The 22,352-nt window shown below is 36.3% G+C and overlaps 1 protein-coding gene across 1 annotated transcript in view; it reads right to left on the reverse strand.

Annotated features, from left to right (window-relative positions):
• The window catches only part of ADAMTS20 (ADAM metallopeptidase with thrombospondin type 1 motif, 20), a 102,405-nt gene that overhangs the window by 64,602 nt on the left and 15,451 nt on the right, over window positions 1–22,352 (reverse strand). Inside the window, exons 4-11 of the mRNA XM_010574108.1 lie at window positions 20,469–20,728; window positions 11,637–11,720; window positions 10,805–10,929; window positions 9,840–9,880; window positions 9,421–9,526; window positions 8,163–8,309; window positions 6,843–6,984; window positions 5,387–5,491 (exon numbers count right to left, since the gene is read on the reverse strand). Coding sequence (XP_010572410.1) covers window positions 5,387–5,491; window positions 6,843–6,984; window positions 8,163–8,309; window positions 9,421–9,526; window positions 9,840–9,880; window positions 10,805–10,929; window positions 11,637–11,720; window positions 20,469–20,728 — 1,010 coding nt within the window. The remainder of the gene's footprint in view (window positions 1–5,386; window positions 5,492–6,842; window positions 6,985–8,162; window positions 8,310–9,420; window positions 9,527–9,839; window positions 9,881–10,804; window positions 10,930–11,636; window positions 11,721–20,468; window positions 20,729–22,352) is intronic.

A 22,352-nucleotide genomic window follows, 5' to 3' on the forward strand; every position in this document is an offset into this window, starting at 1 on the left:
TCAGGTCTCTCTGTAGCATGGATTCTCAGACAAGCCCACATTTATTACTTAGATGACATTACCTACAAAACCCACAATATTTGAATAATTTTTTCCAACATTTTCAATTTTTTCTTGAAAAAATCTACATACTTTATTTCTGCCTTGAAACATTACCACAGAAAACTTTTAATTTTTCTGAAATCACATCTAATCGGAAAAGTATTTCACGAAAATCCCAGTTGATAGCAAAATTTCTTGGTTTGAGCCCTTAAATATACTTTGCTTTTACAGTTCAAAAGATCTGCTCCTGCTTCCCAGATGGTTAACATATCCTCCTATCACACAACTCTGTTACAATCCATTTGAATTTTTTATACTTACTTTACATATATATACATATAATGAATTATTCTTACAGATTATCTTCAGGTATTACATTCATGAGGTAGTCAAGCAATGCAATGATTTTTAAAAGAAATCAATACATGGGTAGTAACCTACAACTGAAGAACAGCAAACATACTTCAAAATCAGAGACTGGTACTTCTTTTACTGATCAAAGCAATTCTTTGATGGTATGCCTCCCCATTCTCAATTGTCCCTGCATCCCTCTCTTTATGTGGCTATACAGGGACTAGGATGAAAACTTAATTCACTCAATAGCTATTTTAGATATTTTTAGAGACACTAGCTCAACATACAATATATCTCTACAGTGAATAGAAGTAATAAACATTTCTCTCAAACACACAAAGGGACATGATTTCTAATCAAACTGTTATTTGTATCATGTGGATTCCTTCTTGCTGTTAAACAGCTTTTTCCAGACTTCTGACATTTGTTTTTTCAGTGTTTAGGTAGCAAACTGCCATTATGTAGAACACTGTGACAGCTCCAGGACACGGAGAAGTTTGGGTCAGAATCACATGGCTACCTCCTACCTCTCCCTTCCAATGTCTAAGGAAGCACTGGAATACTGCTCAGGAATCCAGGAAGGATCAGAGTGCAACCCTTCTGAGTGTCTCAGAAAATAAATATAAAAAAAGACACTTTATTGGGTATTTTTGCTGTCATTTTCATAGCAAAAAAGGCTTGTTCTGGGAACGCCACTCCTACAAGATAGATGGTTTCACCAACTACTCCTCTTTGGAGCTGGGTTTTTTTGGCCCAGATGTGCATCACCAACTCCAACAGATGAGCTACCATTACTGGAATATCATGTAAACTACACTGCTAAAAACTGCATCACTTGATTATACAGAAGCCATGACTCCAAGCCAGGTGTAAGCTGGAGATGGATATGTGTCAGGAGAGTTTGTATATTAGTTGGCTTGTAGCCAATTTGGTTACACATGGTAGTGTAGATATTTCTTTTCCATAATACAACTAGCTTACTAATTTTAATTAGGTCCTCCATAAAATGGGATTAAGTATTTTTTGTGAATGACATCAACCACACTGTGAAAACTGGTACCCTGTAGATTTAGAATTAGGAACAAATCTAGTGAATCTAGGATTCTACCTACTAACGTTATTTTGTGTTATGGTTTTTGGTTGTTTGTTTTGTTCTGTTTTTATAAATCTGAAAAAAGATACTCAACATGCCAAAACCTGAATCACTCTCCAAACTCACTTCAGAATTTCAGAAAGGAAAAAAAACCCCAAAACTTCCTATGCTCAAGGTGAAGAGAAATCTTTTGTACTGTCCCAGAGTATAAATGCAAGTAAATTCCTCACTACAGAAACCCTCAAATAGAGTAGTCTCCCAAAAAATAAAAGAAACAGATAGTAAAAGAAAAGAAAGCAATTGAAAACATAATCCAAACGGATAATACCGAGATAATCAGATAATGCCGGTCTGCAGAAATTTCAAAGCACAAAGAAATTTCTGACTAGAGTGCAACAAGAAAACCCAAGAGGAAGCGCAGCTAAAAGATCTGCTCTAAGTCGTTCACATTTCCTAAACATCCATCACATTGGCTCCAGCCTGGAACATGATGGCAACAAGAATTTTGATGGTTAAGAGAAGGAAACCAGGCCAATTAAAGCATTCCAGTTTCTGTCCTAATGAAAACTAACTCTCTCATATGTCTTGTAATACATAGCGGCCTCCTCTGGTATCTTGGTCCTCAATGTAGCATATAAATACTGTTCTTACTGTGATTTATTTTGTTTTTAATTTGTACATATAGTTTATACCATCACAACAAAAATTACAACTATATATACAAAATTCATTGTGGCATCCAGTGAGCAGGCTACCTCCAACTAATCATATGGCACAGTACTTAATTCTGAAGATACTCCCATGGTAGCTTTGAATACAGAGACAAGACATGAAAAAGCACTAACCATTTAACATTTTTCATGTCATTGTGCCTCATTACACAATAAAAATAGCATTTTAATAAAAACTTTATATTGTGGTTGTGTCATATAATTGTATTTAGGAAGACAATTCAGGAATGTATACCTTTGTATTTAATAGTATCTCTCACAAAAGAACACCAGAAACACTTTCAAGCAATGACTAACAAAGTCCTCTGGTATGTAGAAATTCACCACTGCAAAACTAGTAAATGTTTACACATGGCATGACTAGACAAATTTACTATCACTTTGTCTCTGAAGTACCAGTTAGGCCAAAGAATTTTAAGGCTGCATCCTCTGCTTCAGGGAAGGTCTGTGTGACATTAGAAGAGCTGGCAGAAGCTTAGACTTCCTAGAGACCTTTGTGGACCCAAATGGGCAAACAAAAAGCACCTGAAGTGATGAGACACAATGTGAATATCAATGGAGTGAGAAACTGTTCTCAGACACAGCAGAATTGCTACTTATAGGCTACTGTCAGACCTAAGCACTCAGAATGTATAAAAAGAGGAGAGGAAGAGAAAATTTCAGATACTTCAGCAGAAGCTCAACAAGCAAATATAATTCATTTTTGCAGGTAACTCTAGGATGAACAAAATATAGTTTGATTGGCTCAAAGAAATTTGACTAGACAGCAAATTGAAGTAAAAGTGAAAGTTTTCTATTTTAGTAATATTAATTCCAGATAATTAATAATATTAACTACATAGAATTAATATAGGAAATGTTTAAATTCCCAATAAAATATTTTCTTTATTCTCTATAAGACACTGAAATGTTAGGCTGTTTTTTCCCCCCTAATATTTTAAGAAAATGCTACCTGTACCTACTACTACTATTATATGTATTAAGAAGTCACTGAGCTCTACAGGTGTGTGCACCATGAGACATACAAAACAATTCTCTTTCAAAACACGTGCATACTGATAGATTGCATATGGCAAGAAGACATTCCATTAGGAAGTGCAGGCGCTCAGGAAAAGCTGTTTGCTCATTCACTTGAGAGTCTCTCACATTATTAAATTTCTACCTTTTGGTATTTGGGGGGAAGGAAAGATACAAGAATTGTTAGAGCAGTCCATGCAAGCAAGATCCGCTAATCAGACACACAACCTGAAGAAAAAATAAAGATTATTGTGAAAATAAACCCACATGTCAAATCTAAGCTTAAAAAGTTGATACTAAAATTACAATTGCCTTAAATGGATCTTTTCTGTATTCATCACAGCAATAATGCTGCAAATGCCAAATAGAAAATTATTTAGCTTGCCGGCAAACATTAATTATAATAGTCACCATGTCTTATTTCCATTAACATCAACAGGAACTTGCTGACTGAGCTTGAAAGGAGCTGTCCCTTAGACAGGAACAGATGACAATTTGTCAGATTAATTGCTGTTCTTTCTTACATCTTTCAGAGGTAATGACTGTAATTAGCTCTTCACTTCCTAGAGAAAACTGGTTTCACTGCAGTAATTGCATAAAATAGGTTTTTGTATTCTTAATATAAAAGAAGTCCTCTGATGTTGGCAAATTAGAGTCAAGTCAGTTGAACTAAAGATTACATATGAAGTTCTATATAAAAGATGAACTTCCTTTCTGATCAGTGACTGACTGAAAAATGGGTTAAACTTTATAATACCAGCTGCATGCATAGGATTTAATCAAGCAGAGCTTCCACTGCAACCATCAAATAACTTTTCCTAATCTTGCAAGAGAGAAAGAAACCATTTGAGACAATATACCCATTAAATTGTTATCCATTAAGACAGTATTTTCAAATTCCTTACTACTACTGTCTCACCAAATACAGAAAAATTAAAAAAACCAAAACTGTAAAGATTAAAAGTTATTGGGGCAAATTTAGTAATAATTGAGTGAAATGTAGCAGCCTATTATACATACAAATTAGGCTAGATATTTTTTTAATCATCTTTGAACCTACAAAACTATCAAAAGATAAAAAGTTAACATTGTTCCCACAGCCCCTGAAGCTGCCAAAGCACATTACTATTAAAATCAGCTCAACGTAATAAACCAACCATACTTAATATAATCACCATTGTATCCGAGCATGTAAAAAAATCTCTGAAATGTTTATTCTCACAATCCCCTGACAAGTAAGAAAATAATTCTATTTGCTGGTGGTGAACTGAGACACAGAGAAGCCAAAGACTAGATCGGCAAAGAACTCAAGCACCTAATTTCTGTTCACTTCCTAAACTGCATACAAATCCAAAACTAAAACCCTCAAATCTTCACTCGTAACTCTGGCTTCAACCAGTGGCCTCCACCACTACTTCTGTTTCTATTAAGGTTCTGTAAGTCCCTTGACCCTATCTACTAATAAGATATTCATGACCCTTACGGACAGCCCAAGAAAGGTTTTTAGCACTGAACAGATCCAAGTATCCTGAATTACGTTACAATAGGCAAGACAGTGTATGAATGCAAGTTATATGTGGTTAAAGTACTTACTGCAGTAGGTGCAGAGGTACTGGTACACACTTTCATATTTTGTCTGAAACAGACACAATGTGCAAATATCTACTGAAACCAAGATTCTAATCCAAAGACTCCCTCTTTCCAAAAAAGAGTACCCCTGTATCTAAGTCACTCATACTTAATTCATTCTGGTTCAGTGAAACAGCCTCAACAAGACAAACTGGGGAAACACGCTTTTGGGATGTCTTGTTTGCAGGAAATTCAACTTTGGAGCACTACCAATGAGGAAAAAACCCAACTTATGAATGATCTGAACTTTTCACACAGAAGGAAAGATGGCAACTTTCCCCTGAGTTCTTGCACCAATGTGGCATCTGTAAACTTTTATAATTATTCTGAACAGACAACCTGTGTTATTTATGTCACAACATTACAGGACTAAAAGAAACTGCAGGTAAAGTCAGGTAGATACTGTTCGCACAATCAGTACGCTACAGGCATAGTGTTGCCACACAGCAAGCACTGATCTTTCTTATCTACATGATCAATTTTGCCACGTACAAGTACTGAGAAACAAATGAAGGCTTACCATTCCCACACCACAAACAGTTCCATCAGCCAAAGGCATGTGCTGAGTACGACAACCCTTGTGAACACCTTCCGTGCTTGTACACCATAAGCGTTTGCATTGTTTCTAAAAAGAAAACAAGATTACTTTTGTTGTACCTGTAACACCATTTTAGACATTAGTTGGGATATTTGTATTTTTTTTCTCAAACTATGTCGACTTTGTGTTTGCTATTAGTACTACCATTTTTCACAGATAAAACCCCACAGAAACAAAATGGTTTTTGCTTAAGGCCAGGCAGGAATGTGGAACACTTGAAACTGATCCCATTAGAAGTAATAGATAACTTCATTTTATAATTCAGCAGAAAATTTAATAAAAAAGTATGTAAGAGGTTATGGTTGATACTATGCAGCACAGTTTGCGTATAATCCCCAGAAAGAGACTTTAATTGGAATTCTTAAAAATACACTGACTAGAAAATCAAGAAGCCTCCTTTTCAAATTAAGTCTCTTAATGGACAAATAACCTTTATGGATTATAAAATTTTCAAAGCAGTCTTCAATAACACCATCTTCAGGTTTTTGAATCCTCCTTTTCTTTTTTTATAATATTCCCATAAAGCCTGACTCCTCCTAAACAACATTTTACCTCACCAAAAGCTCCACTAAATTCAGTCTGAATCTGATCTTAAATTCTCTCCTTTAAACACCTCCAACTAGCCATGCAATACTAGTAGAGGTATTTGACAAGTTGGTCGAAAATCTAATTCTACATGACATTTTGACAGTAATGAATGAAGTCATAATGTTGCATTTGTATTTATTTTATATTGCACCAGCCACATTAAGTTTTCAAAATACAACTTAAGTTCCGATACTAATCTACTCAAGTTTTCTTTCCAGATCCCAATTTTGCTTTAAAGAAATTTTTGGTTAAGTATACAAAACGTATACTCTAACAGGCATGAAAATATTTTTTGACTCTTTGACAAAGTAGAGGGAATCTACGCATTGCACCAAACATTTAGAACAAATATTTGAATTAATATATATACTTTCAAGTTATAAATTTTTAAAAAGCACTAAAAGAAGCAGATAAGACAGACCTGTTAATGTAAGATAGGAGCTATAATGTGAAAACATTTGTAGAAAGTGCTGAAATAATTATCTTTCAGTAGTTGCAGGAAGCCTTAATTTATGCAGCTTTAGATCTTTTAAAGGAATTATGATCACATTCACAGATGTGCAGATCAAAATGAATGCATCCTACTTTTTAATTCTATATATTTCTCGTATATGGAGCTGCAATGCTCTCCACTGAACTCTTCCCCCTTCAACAGAATAGAATGCGCACTTTGACACATTTCAGGATAAAATTCTTAAATAACCAGAAGTGCTGAGATTTCATTTCTAAACCTAACTTTCAGTAATATTTTAGTATAGATTGAGCATGACTTTGTGTGTTATTCACTCACCAGATACGGGCACACTTGTGACCCAAGACCAAACATAAGTTCACACTGCTTATTGACATCATACATTGACCCAGGCAGCTGAGAGGTAAGATCATATATTCTTCCACTAGGTTTGTCTAGGAGGCATTCACCATAACCAGTACTGTTGTAAAAACAGGAACAAAATGTGAATAAATCACTCTTCATTCACTGGGAGCCTACTCACACAACACTTACGTATGCGTATCTCAGTGGAGTTATGGGTTTGCATGCCTACCTACTGTCCTGGTTTCAGCTGGGACGTAGTTAGCTGTCTTCCTAGTAGCTGGTACAGTGCTATGTTTTGAGTTCAGTATGTGAAGAATGTTGATAACACTGATGTTTTCAGTTGTTGCTCAGTAGTGTTTAGACTAGAGTCAAGGATTTTTCAGCTTCTCATGCCCAGCCAGGGCACCTGACCCATACTGGCCAACAGTGTATTCCATACCATGGGACGTCCCATCTAGTTTAGATACTGGGAAGGGGCGGGGGGCAGGGATTCGCCACTTGGGGACTGGCTGGGTGTCGGTCGGCGGGTGGGGAGCAATTGCCCTGCGCATCATTTGTACATTTCAATCCTTTTATTACTACTGTTGTCATTTTATTAGTGTTATCATTATCATTATTAGTCTCTTCTTTTCTGTTCTATTAAATCGTTCTTATCTCAACCCAGGAGTTTTACTTCTTTTCCTGATTTTCTCCCCCATCCCACTGGATGGGGGGGGAGTGAGTGAGCGGCTGCGTGGTGCTTAGTTGCTGGCTGGGGTTAAACCACGACACCTACCTATATAATGACTTTAATTAAAACCAATAAAATAAACCAGGTCACTTGATTTTCCTTTATTGGACTGTGCATTAGATCCAGCACATAAAGTTTAAGTTCTTTTGGTTTTTTTGTCTGTCATTTCGCTTTTTCATTCTTACAGGAAAAAAGATGGTACTGCCTAAATTATATCTGCCAGTTATTTTTTTAAATAAAAACTTCCAAAAATAAAGTGTGCCTATTCTGACCCACTAAAATCATACTAAAGCCATTTTCAATAACCAATGCCACTATATTAAAACAAGTAAATAAATCTTCTTAGCTTTACATGTTGAGTGCAACTTTAACAAAGTCATGAATCATCCAAAGAGTTAAATACATGTATTTTTCTGGAGGACTGAGGCCGTACAAGTCAGTGGTTAAACCTTAAGAACAACATAAAAACAGTATTTAAACAATACCTTTAAAATACTTCTCAGAAAGACATGAAACTGGAAAAAAAAAAGAAAATAAAAACATAGCATTATATTGATACTTACTCAAGAAATTCAGTGATATATTTTTGACTGCATTTTGACCAGGTCCATGGACTTGTATGGTAATTTAAAGTTGGAGCCATCACATGGTATTGATGTTTAATTCCAGCTTCTTTACATTTAAAACTGTCATCATGAGGCACATTAAATCTAAAAAGCAAAACAGACAAACTCCAAAACAAATTCAGCAATAATTAATTAAGACTCTCTTTGTTGTAGCAGCAAATGCTCGAGCTTTGAGTTTGAAAATGCCTTAAAGTTTAATGGGACTCACTTAATATGACTATCTGACATTATGGCAACAGGTATCTTAAAAATGCCTTATAAAATTCTTTCCCTATCCAAAACACTCCTAATTAGACAATGCTGGGCACAGGAAAAATTTTACAATTACATAGCTCTTTAGTCCACCAGAAAAATTCCAGTGTTTTGAGAGTATGCCACTTTGAATGAACAACCCATCTCCTCAACTGAATATACAGGCCATCGCTAGACACATTAGCCCAATATTCACATCATAATCCTTACTGTTCAGTAACAAAAACAAAGTACAGAGCACATCAACATCACGTTTATGCAACTAACACATCATCTTATTATTTTATATCTCAGTTTAAGTAGCATGACAAATGGCATGTATCTAAATGAACTTCCAGGCACATGAAAATTAACAAGCTAGCTACTGAGCTCTGTAACGTTGGCGTTACCTACACTGTGGCATGCCTCATGGAGCTAGAGTATAGCACCTTTCTGCCATCACTGATGAGGTATGCTTCATAAAATAAAATGCTGTCATCTCCTCTTATTTTTCTGTGTAAAGTATTTCTCTTTGTGTTACTCTATTGTATTCTGAAAGGATCAAACACAAGGAAGAATATTTCTGCGTTACATTAACAATTGTCTTTTCTTAAAGGTCAATTCCTATCAGGGCTAGAATGCAGTTGGAGTTAACAGGACTACGTTGCACATCTAAGATACCTGTCCCAGTGTCCCAACCAGTTCATATGACAAAAGGACAGAATACAGAAGTATGGCCAGTATTTCCCATAATTCAGGATACCAACCAGGTTATAAAATTCACAATTTCTCTAACTCTAGGTGGCAGGCAGAGCTGGCTCACTGCAAGGGGCAAAAATTATGACTCTTCTAAAAGGACATAGTAGACTGCACCCTCTTAGAAGTGTAGAGCCCATCACTGGAAACTGGTCATATTCAAAAGCAAACTTAAAAAAGTTTTACCTGCTGAGAAATAGGTACTTACACATGTCCAAGCTCATGCGCTATAGTAAAAGCGGCACTCAATCCATTTTCTTCGCTTATAGAACAGCTGCGGAGTGGGTCACACATTGTACCTAGCTCTGCTAAACCTGCAAAATTGAATCCTTATATAAAAGCTTAACAGAATGAATTTTCATGTACAAGAAGTGACTCTCTAAACAAACACCATGGCACCCAAGCTGAAAGTCATGCCTCAACTATAAAGCAAATTTACACAAAACAACCAACCACAAAGTACGTGCCAGGGCAGAACAGCATTGAGAAGTTGATTTTTTTTTTGTCTGTGTGACTTAAATTTTGCATCTATTTTCTGATTTATTCCTAATTGATTTTTCTCCCTACAGTGAAATTCTCATATACTTTCTGTTATAAAATCATACGGATTAAAAAAGAATAACTCACCAAGAGTATCACACTTCTCTCTAGCTCTGCAGATATCTTCCCTTGAAGGAAAAGATTTATTTAAAATTATTACAGCAAATAAAAGAAGATTTTTAAAGTATTCCACTGTTGCTATATTAATTACTGCAATTGTAAATCTGATTCTCAATTGTTTATCTTAGAGTCCATTCAAACAATTTGCATTCTAGTGAAAGAAGTAATTTAAATTCACCAGACTAAGGTCACAGTATTGCTTTCTATTTAGCTTACAAAGAATAAAAATTCAGATACTATGTTATTTCTCTACAATGCATAAGGTAGATCAAGCATGAAATGCTGCTGAAAAACATGCAGATTGCAGTATACTTGAAACTACCTTACGTAGTGGACCATCTGCCAAAATAACAACGTAAAATTCAGGACAAATATCAAACAGTTTGAAGTGCTGGAGTGTGTCCAACTTGAACACTGGGGGGAAAAAATAATGTAAGAGAACAGCGAAAGAGAGAATATATTTCAGTGAATGAGCATCATAACCTTCACTGAGGCAATCGGCATACAGGAAGAATATATACTAATATGTAAATGTTTTCCATTTGTAATTTGAACTACCAAAAGCTTACATCTGGGCTATCAGGAGCTGACTGTCACTGCATCCTTCAGCTGATTCCAGTATGTACAGCACTCCACCCCTATCACATATATGTACAATGGCTGAAGACTTCATTTCCTTGTAACAATTTCAGGTCTAAGTAATTTCCATCATCTTTAATGAAAGATTCATCAGATGGTTAGCTACCAACATAGCACTCAGAATAATTGCTCATGTATTGATAATCAGTGCTTTGGAAAGTGCAAGATAGATAATTGAAGTGAATTGAGACTATGAAAAATATCAGTGGAATGGTGAAAAAATGATGTTGTAAAAAAGAAACTGAAGCATTTCTCACCTAGCTGAGTAATTATGGCTATTTCAGATACTGTACCTAGTGATAAGAACAGCAGTATCATGATGAGAAGGGTGAGCATCATCCAAAGTGTTTTGTGCTTGCTGCCATAAGCAAAAATTACGAAGTGTGGTAGCTGCATTAAAAGTGATAGCTGGTCCTTCCTAAGCAAGAAATGGCCAAAAAATAAAACAAACAAGGGTTTTAATATTCATGCACTTGCAGTTATTACTTTGTCATTTGTGCCCCTAATCTGCAAAACAGTGACTGTGCATGGAAAGGAATTCATCAGGAATCCACATAAGAGTTCACTCACACAGATTTGTTTGTAGGATCAGATCTTAATTTAGTGACAAGTTATCAGTCATGAGAACCCATATTTTAATCGATGTATGTAAGCATGTACCATGTGTTAAATATTTTTTTTAAAGTGACATTTTTGATAAATATAAAAAAAAATGTATTTGAAAAGTGTATACTTCTTACAATCTTAAAGTATTACAGCTGTTAGGGCTGAAGACCCTCCATTAAAACCCTCTATAAAAGCTGTCATTTCCCTGTCATGTTTCTATGCATATAACCACATTGTAAGTAGTTATGCCATAAGCTTTCATATAGTATCTGATTTATGTCCATTTAGGTCAACAGGAGGTGCTAATAGAGAGATGGGGAAATACAGGCATTAAATAAAGGCTCTGCAGTTAACCTCACATTTGACATTTACTCTCCTAGTTTAAAACAAAATTTTATAGTTAAAGAAAATATTTTGTATTTAAAACTAAAAAATTTTAAACTTTGGAATTACAATTCAAATTGATGTATTTTACTTCTTCTATTAGAAAGAAATCTTTTTAATATTTATTTTTCCTACCTGTTCATTGTGAATTACAATTAATTTTACAATAATTATATTTATAAGATTTCCAATACTTGAATCTTTATAGATTGCTGCAACCTAAAGAGAAAAAAGTCAGAAGATTAGAATATTAAACTCATGTGATAAACCATCTCTTTTTGTCATGCAAACAAGTTATCAAAGAAAAACAAGTTGCTACACAACAGATGTCTCATGCATCTGTCTGTACCTTTCTACCCAAGGATATGGTGACAAACCGAAAATAGTTGCCCAGTTTTTAATATCTAAATAGCTATAATTTTATATTCATTTCCAAACATTAGACACTATGTTGAAATGCTAGTGTAAAAAGTATACTTATTATACACTGTAAAACCTGTAGTTTATTGATAAAGTATCAAATAAAGAACAAAAGTAATGCTACTGCGACTGTCATAGACATAAGGTGGTTTATGCAGATGACTTGTAGAATCAATACTTACAATATTACAGGATTTTAGAAAGCAACTTTGAACCAATAATTTTTTGCCCTTGCTTTTAACAGAAGCTGGACCAAGTTGTAAACCTGTATTGAAAATACACGACACATACAACGGTTTCTTTCCTCATTCATAAAATTCATATTTACATACCCAACAGGCATTTTTATATTTAATACTGCAGCCAGATAATAAAAATCATGAGTCAATTCCATACAAAGTGAACCACTTTGAAAGTTATTCTTCATAAAAGCAGGAAAAAAGTTTATTCATCCTCAATAACAGCTTCAGACATCCCATCTATATGGATTCTACAATTTGGCTTAAAGCAGCTGTTGAATGACAGCCTTATCTAGACAAAAGCTGCCACCAAACACAGAAGTACTGGCTTTCCTTCCTCCCAGCTTATGCTAAGGCTGCAAGGCTACAAAAGTAACAGGATCAAGAAACTGATCCAGCTGCAAAACAATTTTTTTCTTTTTTTTTTTTTATCATGTGATATTGATCAACATGATCTCATCCTGGTGCAGCCCCTCTGACACAGGTGCTGGCAGAGGGAAAGGTGCAAAAGAACAGACTTCTTTCAAAAGTAGCCTACACCTGAACTGGCTCAAACTGCTTGTGAAACCACAGCCTCGCTATGTATGAATCGTATGTACCTGCAGACCAAGCAATTCTGCTAAAAGTTGGAACTGACAGAGCACTGGCTCCCAACTCATACCCTCCCTTCCTCTAAACAGGAGAGAGCACAATGCACAGCGTTGTCCTTCATTCTTTTGTTGATACACAAGCGGGAAATAAGAGGATTTCATAAGGGCAGGGAAGGAGGCTGAGTTTTGGAATCCATGTGGAGAACACATTTCAGACCAGCACAGCTATTGTCTGCTTCTTTCCATATAGACTTCATTCTTGGTTGCTGACCAGCAAGTGTCCAATTATTCTGAGGTGGGAATAAGGAGCATCTCTCAAGCACTCACTGAAGAGTTCAGTTAGGCATAGACAAACTCAGAACACCTTTATCAAAGAAAAAGTGCCTGTAAAGGCTCAAGTACTATTTAGGCGGAAGGGGTTATGTGGATTTGAATGGAACAAACTACCACTTTGCTACTATCAAAATTACTTTTAAACTACCACAAACTATAAAGCTCACAATGTGTTCTTATAGTTTGAGAACCTAGAAAGAATATTTCTAGGTATTTATCCTCGCCATGAAATATCACAAACAGTAAAGGTATGTACCTTAATGAAACATCATCTCAGAATAATATAAAACAATTATCTCATTCATATCAGCTCATGTAATTAACAGTAAGCAAGCTGTCCAAATTCCTTCAACAGTCAGTGGAGAAGGACAAAGGATGAACTGTTGTGTAGACATGCCTATCTGGAGGTAAATATTTAGATATATGTACTTTCATACAAGACAGTAAGATAAGATATTTCATTTCTTCATCCCTTTACTATGGAGGGGGATGAAATATCTAATTTTTAGATGTATGACTCTAGGGGAGATTAATTCCAGCCCAACTATTTCAAGTTTTATTTCTCTTTAGCACAGAGGAAACAGAAGATGGGTTCATATGGCATTCCAAAATCATGTCAGAGAGGAATCTGAAATGAGATCTGCAAGCAAGGCTCTTTGGCTTATAATTTGAAGATGCTTGCCCCAAGGACTGACTCTCCTACTACTTAAGCTGATAGAAGAGCCACTTACAACAGGGAATTTGTTACAGCATAAACCTATACAAGAAGATTACATGCATACAGCATTAACAGAAAGATCTTTTATGGAACAGGTAACAAAGCCAGACTGTTTCATGTCTAGATTATAATGTTGAAACAGGCACTGCTATAGAAATACAGTAAACAGAATCCTAGAATGATTTGGGCTGGAAGGGACCCTTAAAGATCATCTAGTTCCAACCCCCCTGCCATAGGCAGGGACATCTTTCACTAGATCAGGTTGCTCAAAGCCCCATCCAACCTGAACTTCAACATTTCCAAGGATAGGGCACATCCTCAACTTCTCTGCGCAACCTGTTCCAGTGTATCACCCACGCTCATCATAAAAAATTTCTTCCTTGTATCCAATCCAAACCTACCTCTTCCAGTTTAAAACTGTTACCCCTTTTCTGATCAGCTACAGGCCTTAGTAAAAAGTCTCTCTCAATCTTATGAGTCCTGCAATAAGATCTCCCTGGAGCCTTCTCTTCTCCAGGCGGAACAACCCCAACTCTCTCAGCCTTTCCTCATAGGAGAGGTATTCCAGCCCTCTGATCATTTTTGTGGCCCTCCTCTGGTCCTGCTCCAACTGCACATTATTGCCAGCTCATGTCCAGTTTTTCATCCACCGGTACCCCCAAGTCCTTTTCCACAGGGCTGCTCTCAATCCATTCATCTCCTAGTCTGTATTCATATTGGGGATCGCCCCGACCCAGCTGCAAGGCCTTGCACTTGGCCCTGTTGATCTTTGTGATGTTCACATGGGCCCACTCCTCAAGACTCTCAAGGTTGCCCTGGGTGGCATCCCTTCCCTCAAGTGAATCCACTGCACCACTCAGCTTGGTGTAATCTGCAAACTTGCTGAGGGTGCACTCGATCCCACTGTCATTGATGAAGATATTAAATAGTATTGGCCCCAATACAGACCCTTGAGGGACACCACTCATTACTGGTTTCCACTTGGACATTGAGCCACTGACTCTTTGGACATGGCCACCCAGCCAATTCCTTATCCATCTAACAGTCCATCCTTCAAACCCAGATCTCTCCAATTTAGTGGCAAGAATGTTGTGGGGGACCGTATCAAATGCCTTACAGAAGTCCAGGTAGATGACATCTGTAGCTCTTCCCTTGTCCACTGATGGAGTCACTCCATCATAGCAGGCCACTAGATTGGTCAGAAATATCTTTTGATTAACTTGTAGATCTACATCTCGTTAGTGTCTTGCTTTGGAACAGAAAGTTCTGAAATTCAGGGAACAGCCTGTTCCAATGCCTGACAACCCTCTCGGTAAAGACATTTTTCCTCATATCCAACCTAAACCCCCCCTGCCAATTTCCTCTCGTCCTATCTCCAGCCATCTGACAGAAGAGACCAGCACCCACCTCACTACAACCCCCTTTCAGGCAGTTGTAGAGAGCGATCAGGTCTCCCCTCAGCCTCCTTTTCTCCAGACTAAACAACCCCAGTTCCCTCAGCCGCTCCTCATCAGACTTGTGCTCCAGGCCCCTCACCAGCTTGGTTGCCCTTCTCTGGACATGCTCCAGCACCTCCATGTCTTTCCTGTAGTGAGGGGCCCAAAACTGAACACAGGACTCGAGGTGCAGCCTCACCAGCGCCCAGTACAGGGGAACGATCACCTCCCTGCTCCTGCTGGCCACACTATTTCTGATACAGGCCAGGATGCCGTTGGCCTTCTTGGCCACTGGGCACACTGCTGGCTCTAATACCTGGCAGACCTCAAGATGTAGTGAGGTATGAGGCATTTTGATATTTAATATACAGGCACGCTGGAATACAAAGCCAGTCACAATTTTAAAAATAGTAGGGTTTTTTCATACCCATATAGGTAGCCATATGTCAAGATAAGCAACAAGTCTAGCTCAGAAGTTTGTATGAATGATACTTCAAAAGTAATTGTTTCCAACTACGTATATTAATTCATGTATAATCAAATACCCATTTTCATTTTAACCATGTCAAAGTGCACAAGATCATGTGGTTTTACATATACACAGAAGAAGAAACATAAGGTATAGAGCTTAAGCAAGAAACAAACACCTTGGTGCTGGCTTTCTAGATTTCACTGAATGAGAGATAAACCCACTGATCATTCCTGCAGCATTAGCAGTAATAGGCAGATCTGAGTGAAAACAGGGTAACATACAAGCCTAGTAGTCTAAGTAGTAGATGCAAGGAACAATATACTCATCACTAAATCTTGAATTTAAAAATATTTATTGCCTTCCAGATGCTACTCATGCAAATGAAATGATTAACCTAGAAATTATTCAAGTCTACTCCCTATTTTTAAATTATGACTATATGGCAGAATCACTAATGTCAAATATTCTTAAATGCTAGTATGCGTCTATGTTTTTCTAGAGTGTTATGGAAAGATGAATTGTTAACAGTAGTATGGTATGAACTGCAAAGAAAGTATAAAAACATTCTTTAAATTCATCCCATATATTAGGACAAAATCATTTGGCTGTTTTTTAATGACAGGGCAGCACACTGGTGCATGGAATCTTTCCGCAAAGAAAAATATTTCACTATCAATGCTGATGATTAGCTGTGAGAATGGCAAAAAAAAAAAAGTATAAACAAGACTACAACTAGTAAAATTTCTTGCTGTTAAGACCTGTTACTCATTGCCTTACATTTTACATCTCAGTAAATTACGGTAGTCATAAAACATTACTAAAGCAACTGTAACTATTTCAAGGTACTTCAATGGCAGCTTCGTTTGCACAGATCTGAAAGACTACACAAAGAATAAAACAATGGAGAGTAAAGCCATTTATGCGCAGTCCAAGTTAGGAACCTGTCTGGATGAAAATTAAAAATATCAGCTTTTAATACCATGTTATAATGGTATTATAGCATTATATAATGCCATTTTATGATTCCACAGTCTCACTGCAAGTTAAATGATCTAAATTGATGCTGTCTCAATCCTCTCCTTGAATGCATGGCTGCCCCCCTCCCATGCTCCAACTCTAGCACTCACATGACGAGGCAGTCAGCCAAGTTCACGATCTCAGCTGGCCAACACAGCCCTACCACAGGTGGTTTTACATGTCAAGTTTTCTTTTCAGAAAGGCAAGATTACAAAGTTCTTGCTGCAAGCAGACTAAGAACAGACCAAGAAGTTTTTTACTACCAAACTAACTATATAAGCAGTGTATTTCTTAAAAAAGATGTCAATAATCAGGTACCTGATTCAGAAAAGGAGGACACTACCTCAAAATCGATCATGGAACCAGATTTGATGAGTTCTCAGTGCTTTTACAGTAAACTCCAGTGTTTTAATGAATTAATTCAGTTGCCAAGATCAAGCCTTCATGTTAGGGACTTTGAACTGTCACATCGTAATATGCCTAAGATAGAGTGTTCCAGCTACCAAATCTATTAAAGCAGCACCTACTGCCTGCTCTGCTGATGCAACACTTGGATGAACAAGAAAGAGCATTGCAAGTTAAGCAATCACAGATTTCTTTATTATTTTATTTATCATGTCACAGTAAATAATGCTACTCTATCAAAACTTTTGTATTGAAATACATTAAAGTCCTATGGCAAAGGTATTCCTTGTACTTTTAAATACATATTTCAATCAGAACTAGTAAGTATTCCCAAAACATAGTGTAAATACTGTGAATACTCATCTTGCCAAGATTTGTGCGATTTTAAAGAAATGGGAAAATGCATTCCAGTTCCATTTCAACGGGATTACTTGCACGCTGAGAGTTAAGCCTTTTCAGGTTGAATTGGATGAGTGACAAGACACTTAAAACCCTAAAAATATTTAGCAGTATATTTCAGTTTTTATTTTCCACTCATAAAAGAGTATCCTATAACTGCAAGTTTACTTTGGGGGCTTTGTTGATGCTAAAGAAAAAAAAGGAAGAAAAGAAAAATGGGCCAGGATTTCAAAGGTTCTTCTGGGAGCTAGATGTCTAAGTTTCATTAAAATTTAATGGGATTTATATGCTGAAACTTTTTAAGTTTCTTTAAAATCCAAGCCAAAACTGAATATCCTTAAAAGTTTCAGAATTATTATAAGAGTAGAATATAATGCTTGATTCATTTAAAATACCAGCAACCTGACAATTTCCTGTAACAGGAGAAGTTGCTTGACCAGACACAAGTACCAGTTAAATTTAATAATCAAAGCTATCTGCATAATGGCAGAAAGGATAAAATTTAATAGTTTCATTTCTTCCCTTTATGGGTAATGAAATAAGACTAATAATGGTTCTATTTCAAACACTAATAGGCTGTGGGTCAAGAAATGACCCACCTGCATACTGATGCATTCTTATACAGGTTACATAGCAAAGAGTGGTAGTCATTTGTTTTCCTATTCTTCACATTTATTACTAGCTTACTGAAAAATAACTATTATGGGGAAGGAGAATGAAAAGAAGCTACCGAAGACTGTATCTTCATATGCATTATATATTGCTTTGTCAAACAAATCAAATGTGTGAGTAGAAGATTGGACCAGATGACTTCCAAAGGTCCCTTACAACTTCGATTATTCTGTGATTCTATGACATTGCTGAAATGCTTCAAGAAAAAGGGATATCAGCTGGAATGTATTCTTGTGGGGATGGGGAGAAAATTAACTGGACTGTGAAGAAAATATTTCAGAATTAAGATCCAATTTTATACTTTAAAAAAAAATGTCTGCATTTATAAAAGCTAAACATTTCTAGAAATAACATCTTAAACTTTTGTTTCAAGATTACCTTCAGAAGTAGCAGATGTGCATGCGGAATAAGAGCTGCCAGAAGATGCCAGCTATACATCTTACTATATACTGTGGTATTCAAAGATATTAAATTCACATTAAAGATGTAGTGTTTTATTGTATGCCATTACCTCAAAGCCAGCAATAACTGCCCTAAGCCCTAGTTTTACAGTACAGATAGGTAAGCGCAAGAATGAAATCACAAGCTTTTTAGCAAAGAACTGGTATTCTTTCATTCATACATGTATATGTTAAATGCTAGATCTTAAAAACAGTTCATATAGACTCTCTTTAGCAGCAATGATACAATGCATATCCAATTCACATAGTAGAAGTCCAATTATGTAAGTAAAAAGACACAAGAAACATTGCACTGTAAGGAACAGTGGTTGAATGCACAACATCTACAGATGCAGGAACAATGTTTGCTCTTAAACAAGAACATCAGGAATTACATCAGCTATAATCACAACAGTGCCTCATGAAAACTATACAATAAGTGTTCCATTTGATCTTATTGTAAAGTTTTGTAAAAAACAGCTTCCATTTTAAAATAATGTTTTGACCACTTCATTTTAGTTCTTAGTACAGCTCTGTATTAAAAAAAGTAACTTTATAAATGGCATCTTTGGGATCAGTTGTTTCTAAGAGAATTCCAAATTGAGTCTGTACAATAAGAAAAAATCCACCTTTCAATACTGATTTTTTTTTGTAAGACATAACTTTCAGACCTTCACACCACTGCCAGTACAAAAATTCAGAAGGCTTTATCAAATTAAAGTATATTAATCTTCCTTAAGATTTCATTATTTTACTTAAAAACCAGTTAAAGAAAATTCCATCTTCTAAATTTAGGTGCCTACATCTGTGTAAGAGGTGATAGCACCTCTGCTGCCATCAGCTGGAGATCTAGACATTACAGTGATCAGAACTCCGTTCAGTTGCCCAACTACACATTATCTAGTGTCACTTCAGATGCTGTAGGTTATCAGACACCTATACAGAACTGGTAGATACGACACATGATGTACATGCGGACTTGCACATGTTTGTGAAGCAGCAGCTGAGGCCAAGTCAGATGTCCTATGGCATCTTAAATGGCACTGGACACTTCTATGAAGCAAATTAATATATCCCAGTGGAAACTAGAGAGCTATTCTGTTCATCCAAAAGCAGATGTCTATAACTGGTCAAATGAATAGTTCTCTATTATTTAAAACAGATATCTCCATAGATACCTATATGCAGGTGTCTTAATTTGCAAGCCCAAAGTTAGATGCAGTTTCATATAAATTAAGCTTCTTGAATAGATAGAAGGACAGAAATCTAGAAATAATTACTAAGCAGAATATTTTAAGCACATCTTTTCCTAAAAAAGGGTTCAAGATGTCATGGCAAACCTTTTGATTTTACAGAGCTTATTGTACTAGATCCTGAATCAATACAGGAAGTGACTTTTGGTTCAAGAAAAAAATTCATCACAGAAAGAGCTCAACTAAATGATGCCAACTCAAAGTCTGACCCATATTAATTTGAAATTACTTGAAAAACTAGGATTACTATAACCAAGCATTTTTTTTTACAGTGCCTTTTAACCTCTGTCTGCTGTAATTCATCCATATGTTTAACTCACTGAAGCTTAAGAACTCTTCTAATGCAACAGCAAATCAGGAAAGAGGTCACAACATTTCACCTACACACCTTACTGCATTAAACTGAAAAGATACATAATCTGAAGTTTTGGCTCTGCTTTTTTTGTTTATGTTTATGGAATCTCATTTAATACAGAATTCAGTCAAACCAGAAGACAGGGAAGTTGCAGAACAGAAAACAACAGAACAGAAATAACTGAAATTGCTAATATTTATGAACTTAAGTTTACTTACTATTGACATCAGTGTTAGTATGTAGTGCTGTACATTCTGCCCATGGTGACGAACCATTTTGGCGTCAGCTGTAACCATCACTTCTACGTATCTTGGATAGGAAAGAAAACGTTTTTTCCTGGAATGCAGATTGCTACCATCCTCTTTGGATAAGTTCTTTAAAGTATACTTTAAACTGAGAGACTTCTGTAAAATATTGCTCTCTTCATTTAAACTGCTGAAGGTTGGATGTAGTAAAGTGCTCTTCTTCAACTCTTTTTCTATAAAGTAAACAAGGATTTACTGTTGAATGCAGTTTCTAAAGGCTGCCCAAAATAGACAAAGCAAACTTATATTTATGATCTCATTTCCAAGAGAACCAGTGCAAGAATTAAAAAAATGTATTAGACATGGAAGGCTGTAATAGGAACATCAAATTAGACATCTCGTATATTGTCAGATAGCTCTATCATATATGGATTCATTATTAAAAATTAGTTAAGAGATAGGAGTATTATACGGTTCCTAGAATGCAGTATAATCCAAGCAGGCAGGCTAGAAGGAGATAAGTATTATAGCTTAAAGTGCAACAAAGGAAGCAAGTTAATTAAACAAATACATATTTTACACACAAACATTTGACACCAACAGAATCAACCAAAACAAACCATAACAAAGACTAGGCCTGAGTCCTGAATTCAAGTCCCTATTGACTTTTTCATTTACATAACATTAAATGTATATAAATATGGAGTTTACTTCATAAGCAAGTACATATCAAAAGCCTTCAGTGACTTCCTTGACAGCTTTGTTAATACACATTATGTAGGATCAGGTCTAAAGGAAATATAGAACCTACTCGGATACCTCCAACTGAGTACTGTAATACTTCCAATTAAACTGTATAGTCCAGACACCAGAGGCTTCTGATGCCCAACACAAAATCCATGCAGTGATCAGGAAGTCACCATAGCAATAGCCCAGGTAAAAATAGTTAACTGAGAAGCATATCTGAATTCACACTACTCTCCAGAACATAAGCACCTAACTAGACACTTCAGACCCCTCAGAACAAACCTCCACTGTCTTTCTGGAAGCTAGATTTCCTCTTAAAAAGTAGCAGCCAAAGGATATGTCTCCTAATCCTCTTATTCTAATGACTTAGTGACTACAACACTGGCTCAAGAATTCAGAGATCCCAACTCTGTCACCCTCAACTTGGGAAGTTTTAAATCTATGCATTCCGTATTTCAAGGGAGGAGCCCTCATGCGTAAACTTTAAGCTACTTTTGACAGGTCAATTGTCTGTCCTCTTTAAAGTTAGGGTACTTTACATACAGATGTACAATACAGCCAGAAAAGAACAGTTGAGGGACAACAGCGAGCACCTTAAAGTTTGCTGAGCAATTGTCTAAAAGTCAGTCACAAAATATAGCTGTAATAATTGCAAAAACTATTAGCACTAACAATAACAAGGGGAGAATCTGGGGACCAGCTCTGAAGAGGAACTTGTTCCTGAGTACCTACGTGTATTAGATGCATTCAGACTGACTGAGTGTGATGCACTGAAGAGAACCGGCTGGAGTGATCTCATATGCACATTATCTTTACTAGGTCACAGAAGGTGTCTGAGATTTCAGAGTACTGGCAAAATGGGAAACAGCGTCTATATTTAAAGTGGGAGTTTAAAGACAACCTAAATTTATGGACCAGCCAAGACAAATTCAATACCAGAACAAACCAAATTAGTTTTGTTTATAAACACCAGAAATCAACAAGTGGATGAATAATAGCTATCGCATTTATCAAAAACATATTATGGCAAACTCAAGATGAGCTGCCCTGTATAAGGAAACAGGATTTATGAATAAAGGAAATGCAGCAGATGTCCTGTCCTGACTTGAG

This window comes from Haliaeetus leucocephalus, unplaced genomic scaffold (genome assembly GCF_000737465.1).
Source record: "Haliaeetus leucocephalus isolate CR32 unplaced genomic scaffold, Haliaeetus_leucocephalus-4.0 Scaffold406, whole genome shotgun sequence".
Taxonomy (NCBI): domain Eukaryota; kingdom Metazoa; phylum Chordata; class Aves; order Accipitriformes; family Accipitridae; genus Haliaeetus; species Haliaeetus leucocephalus.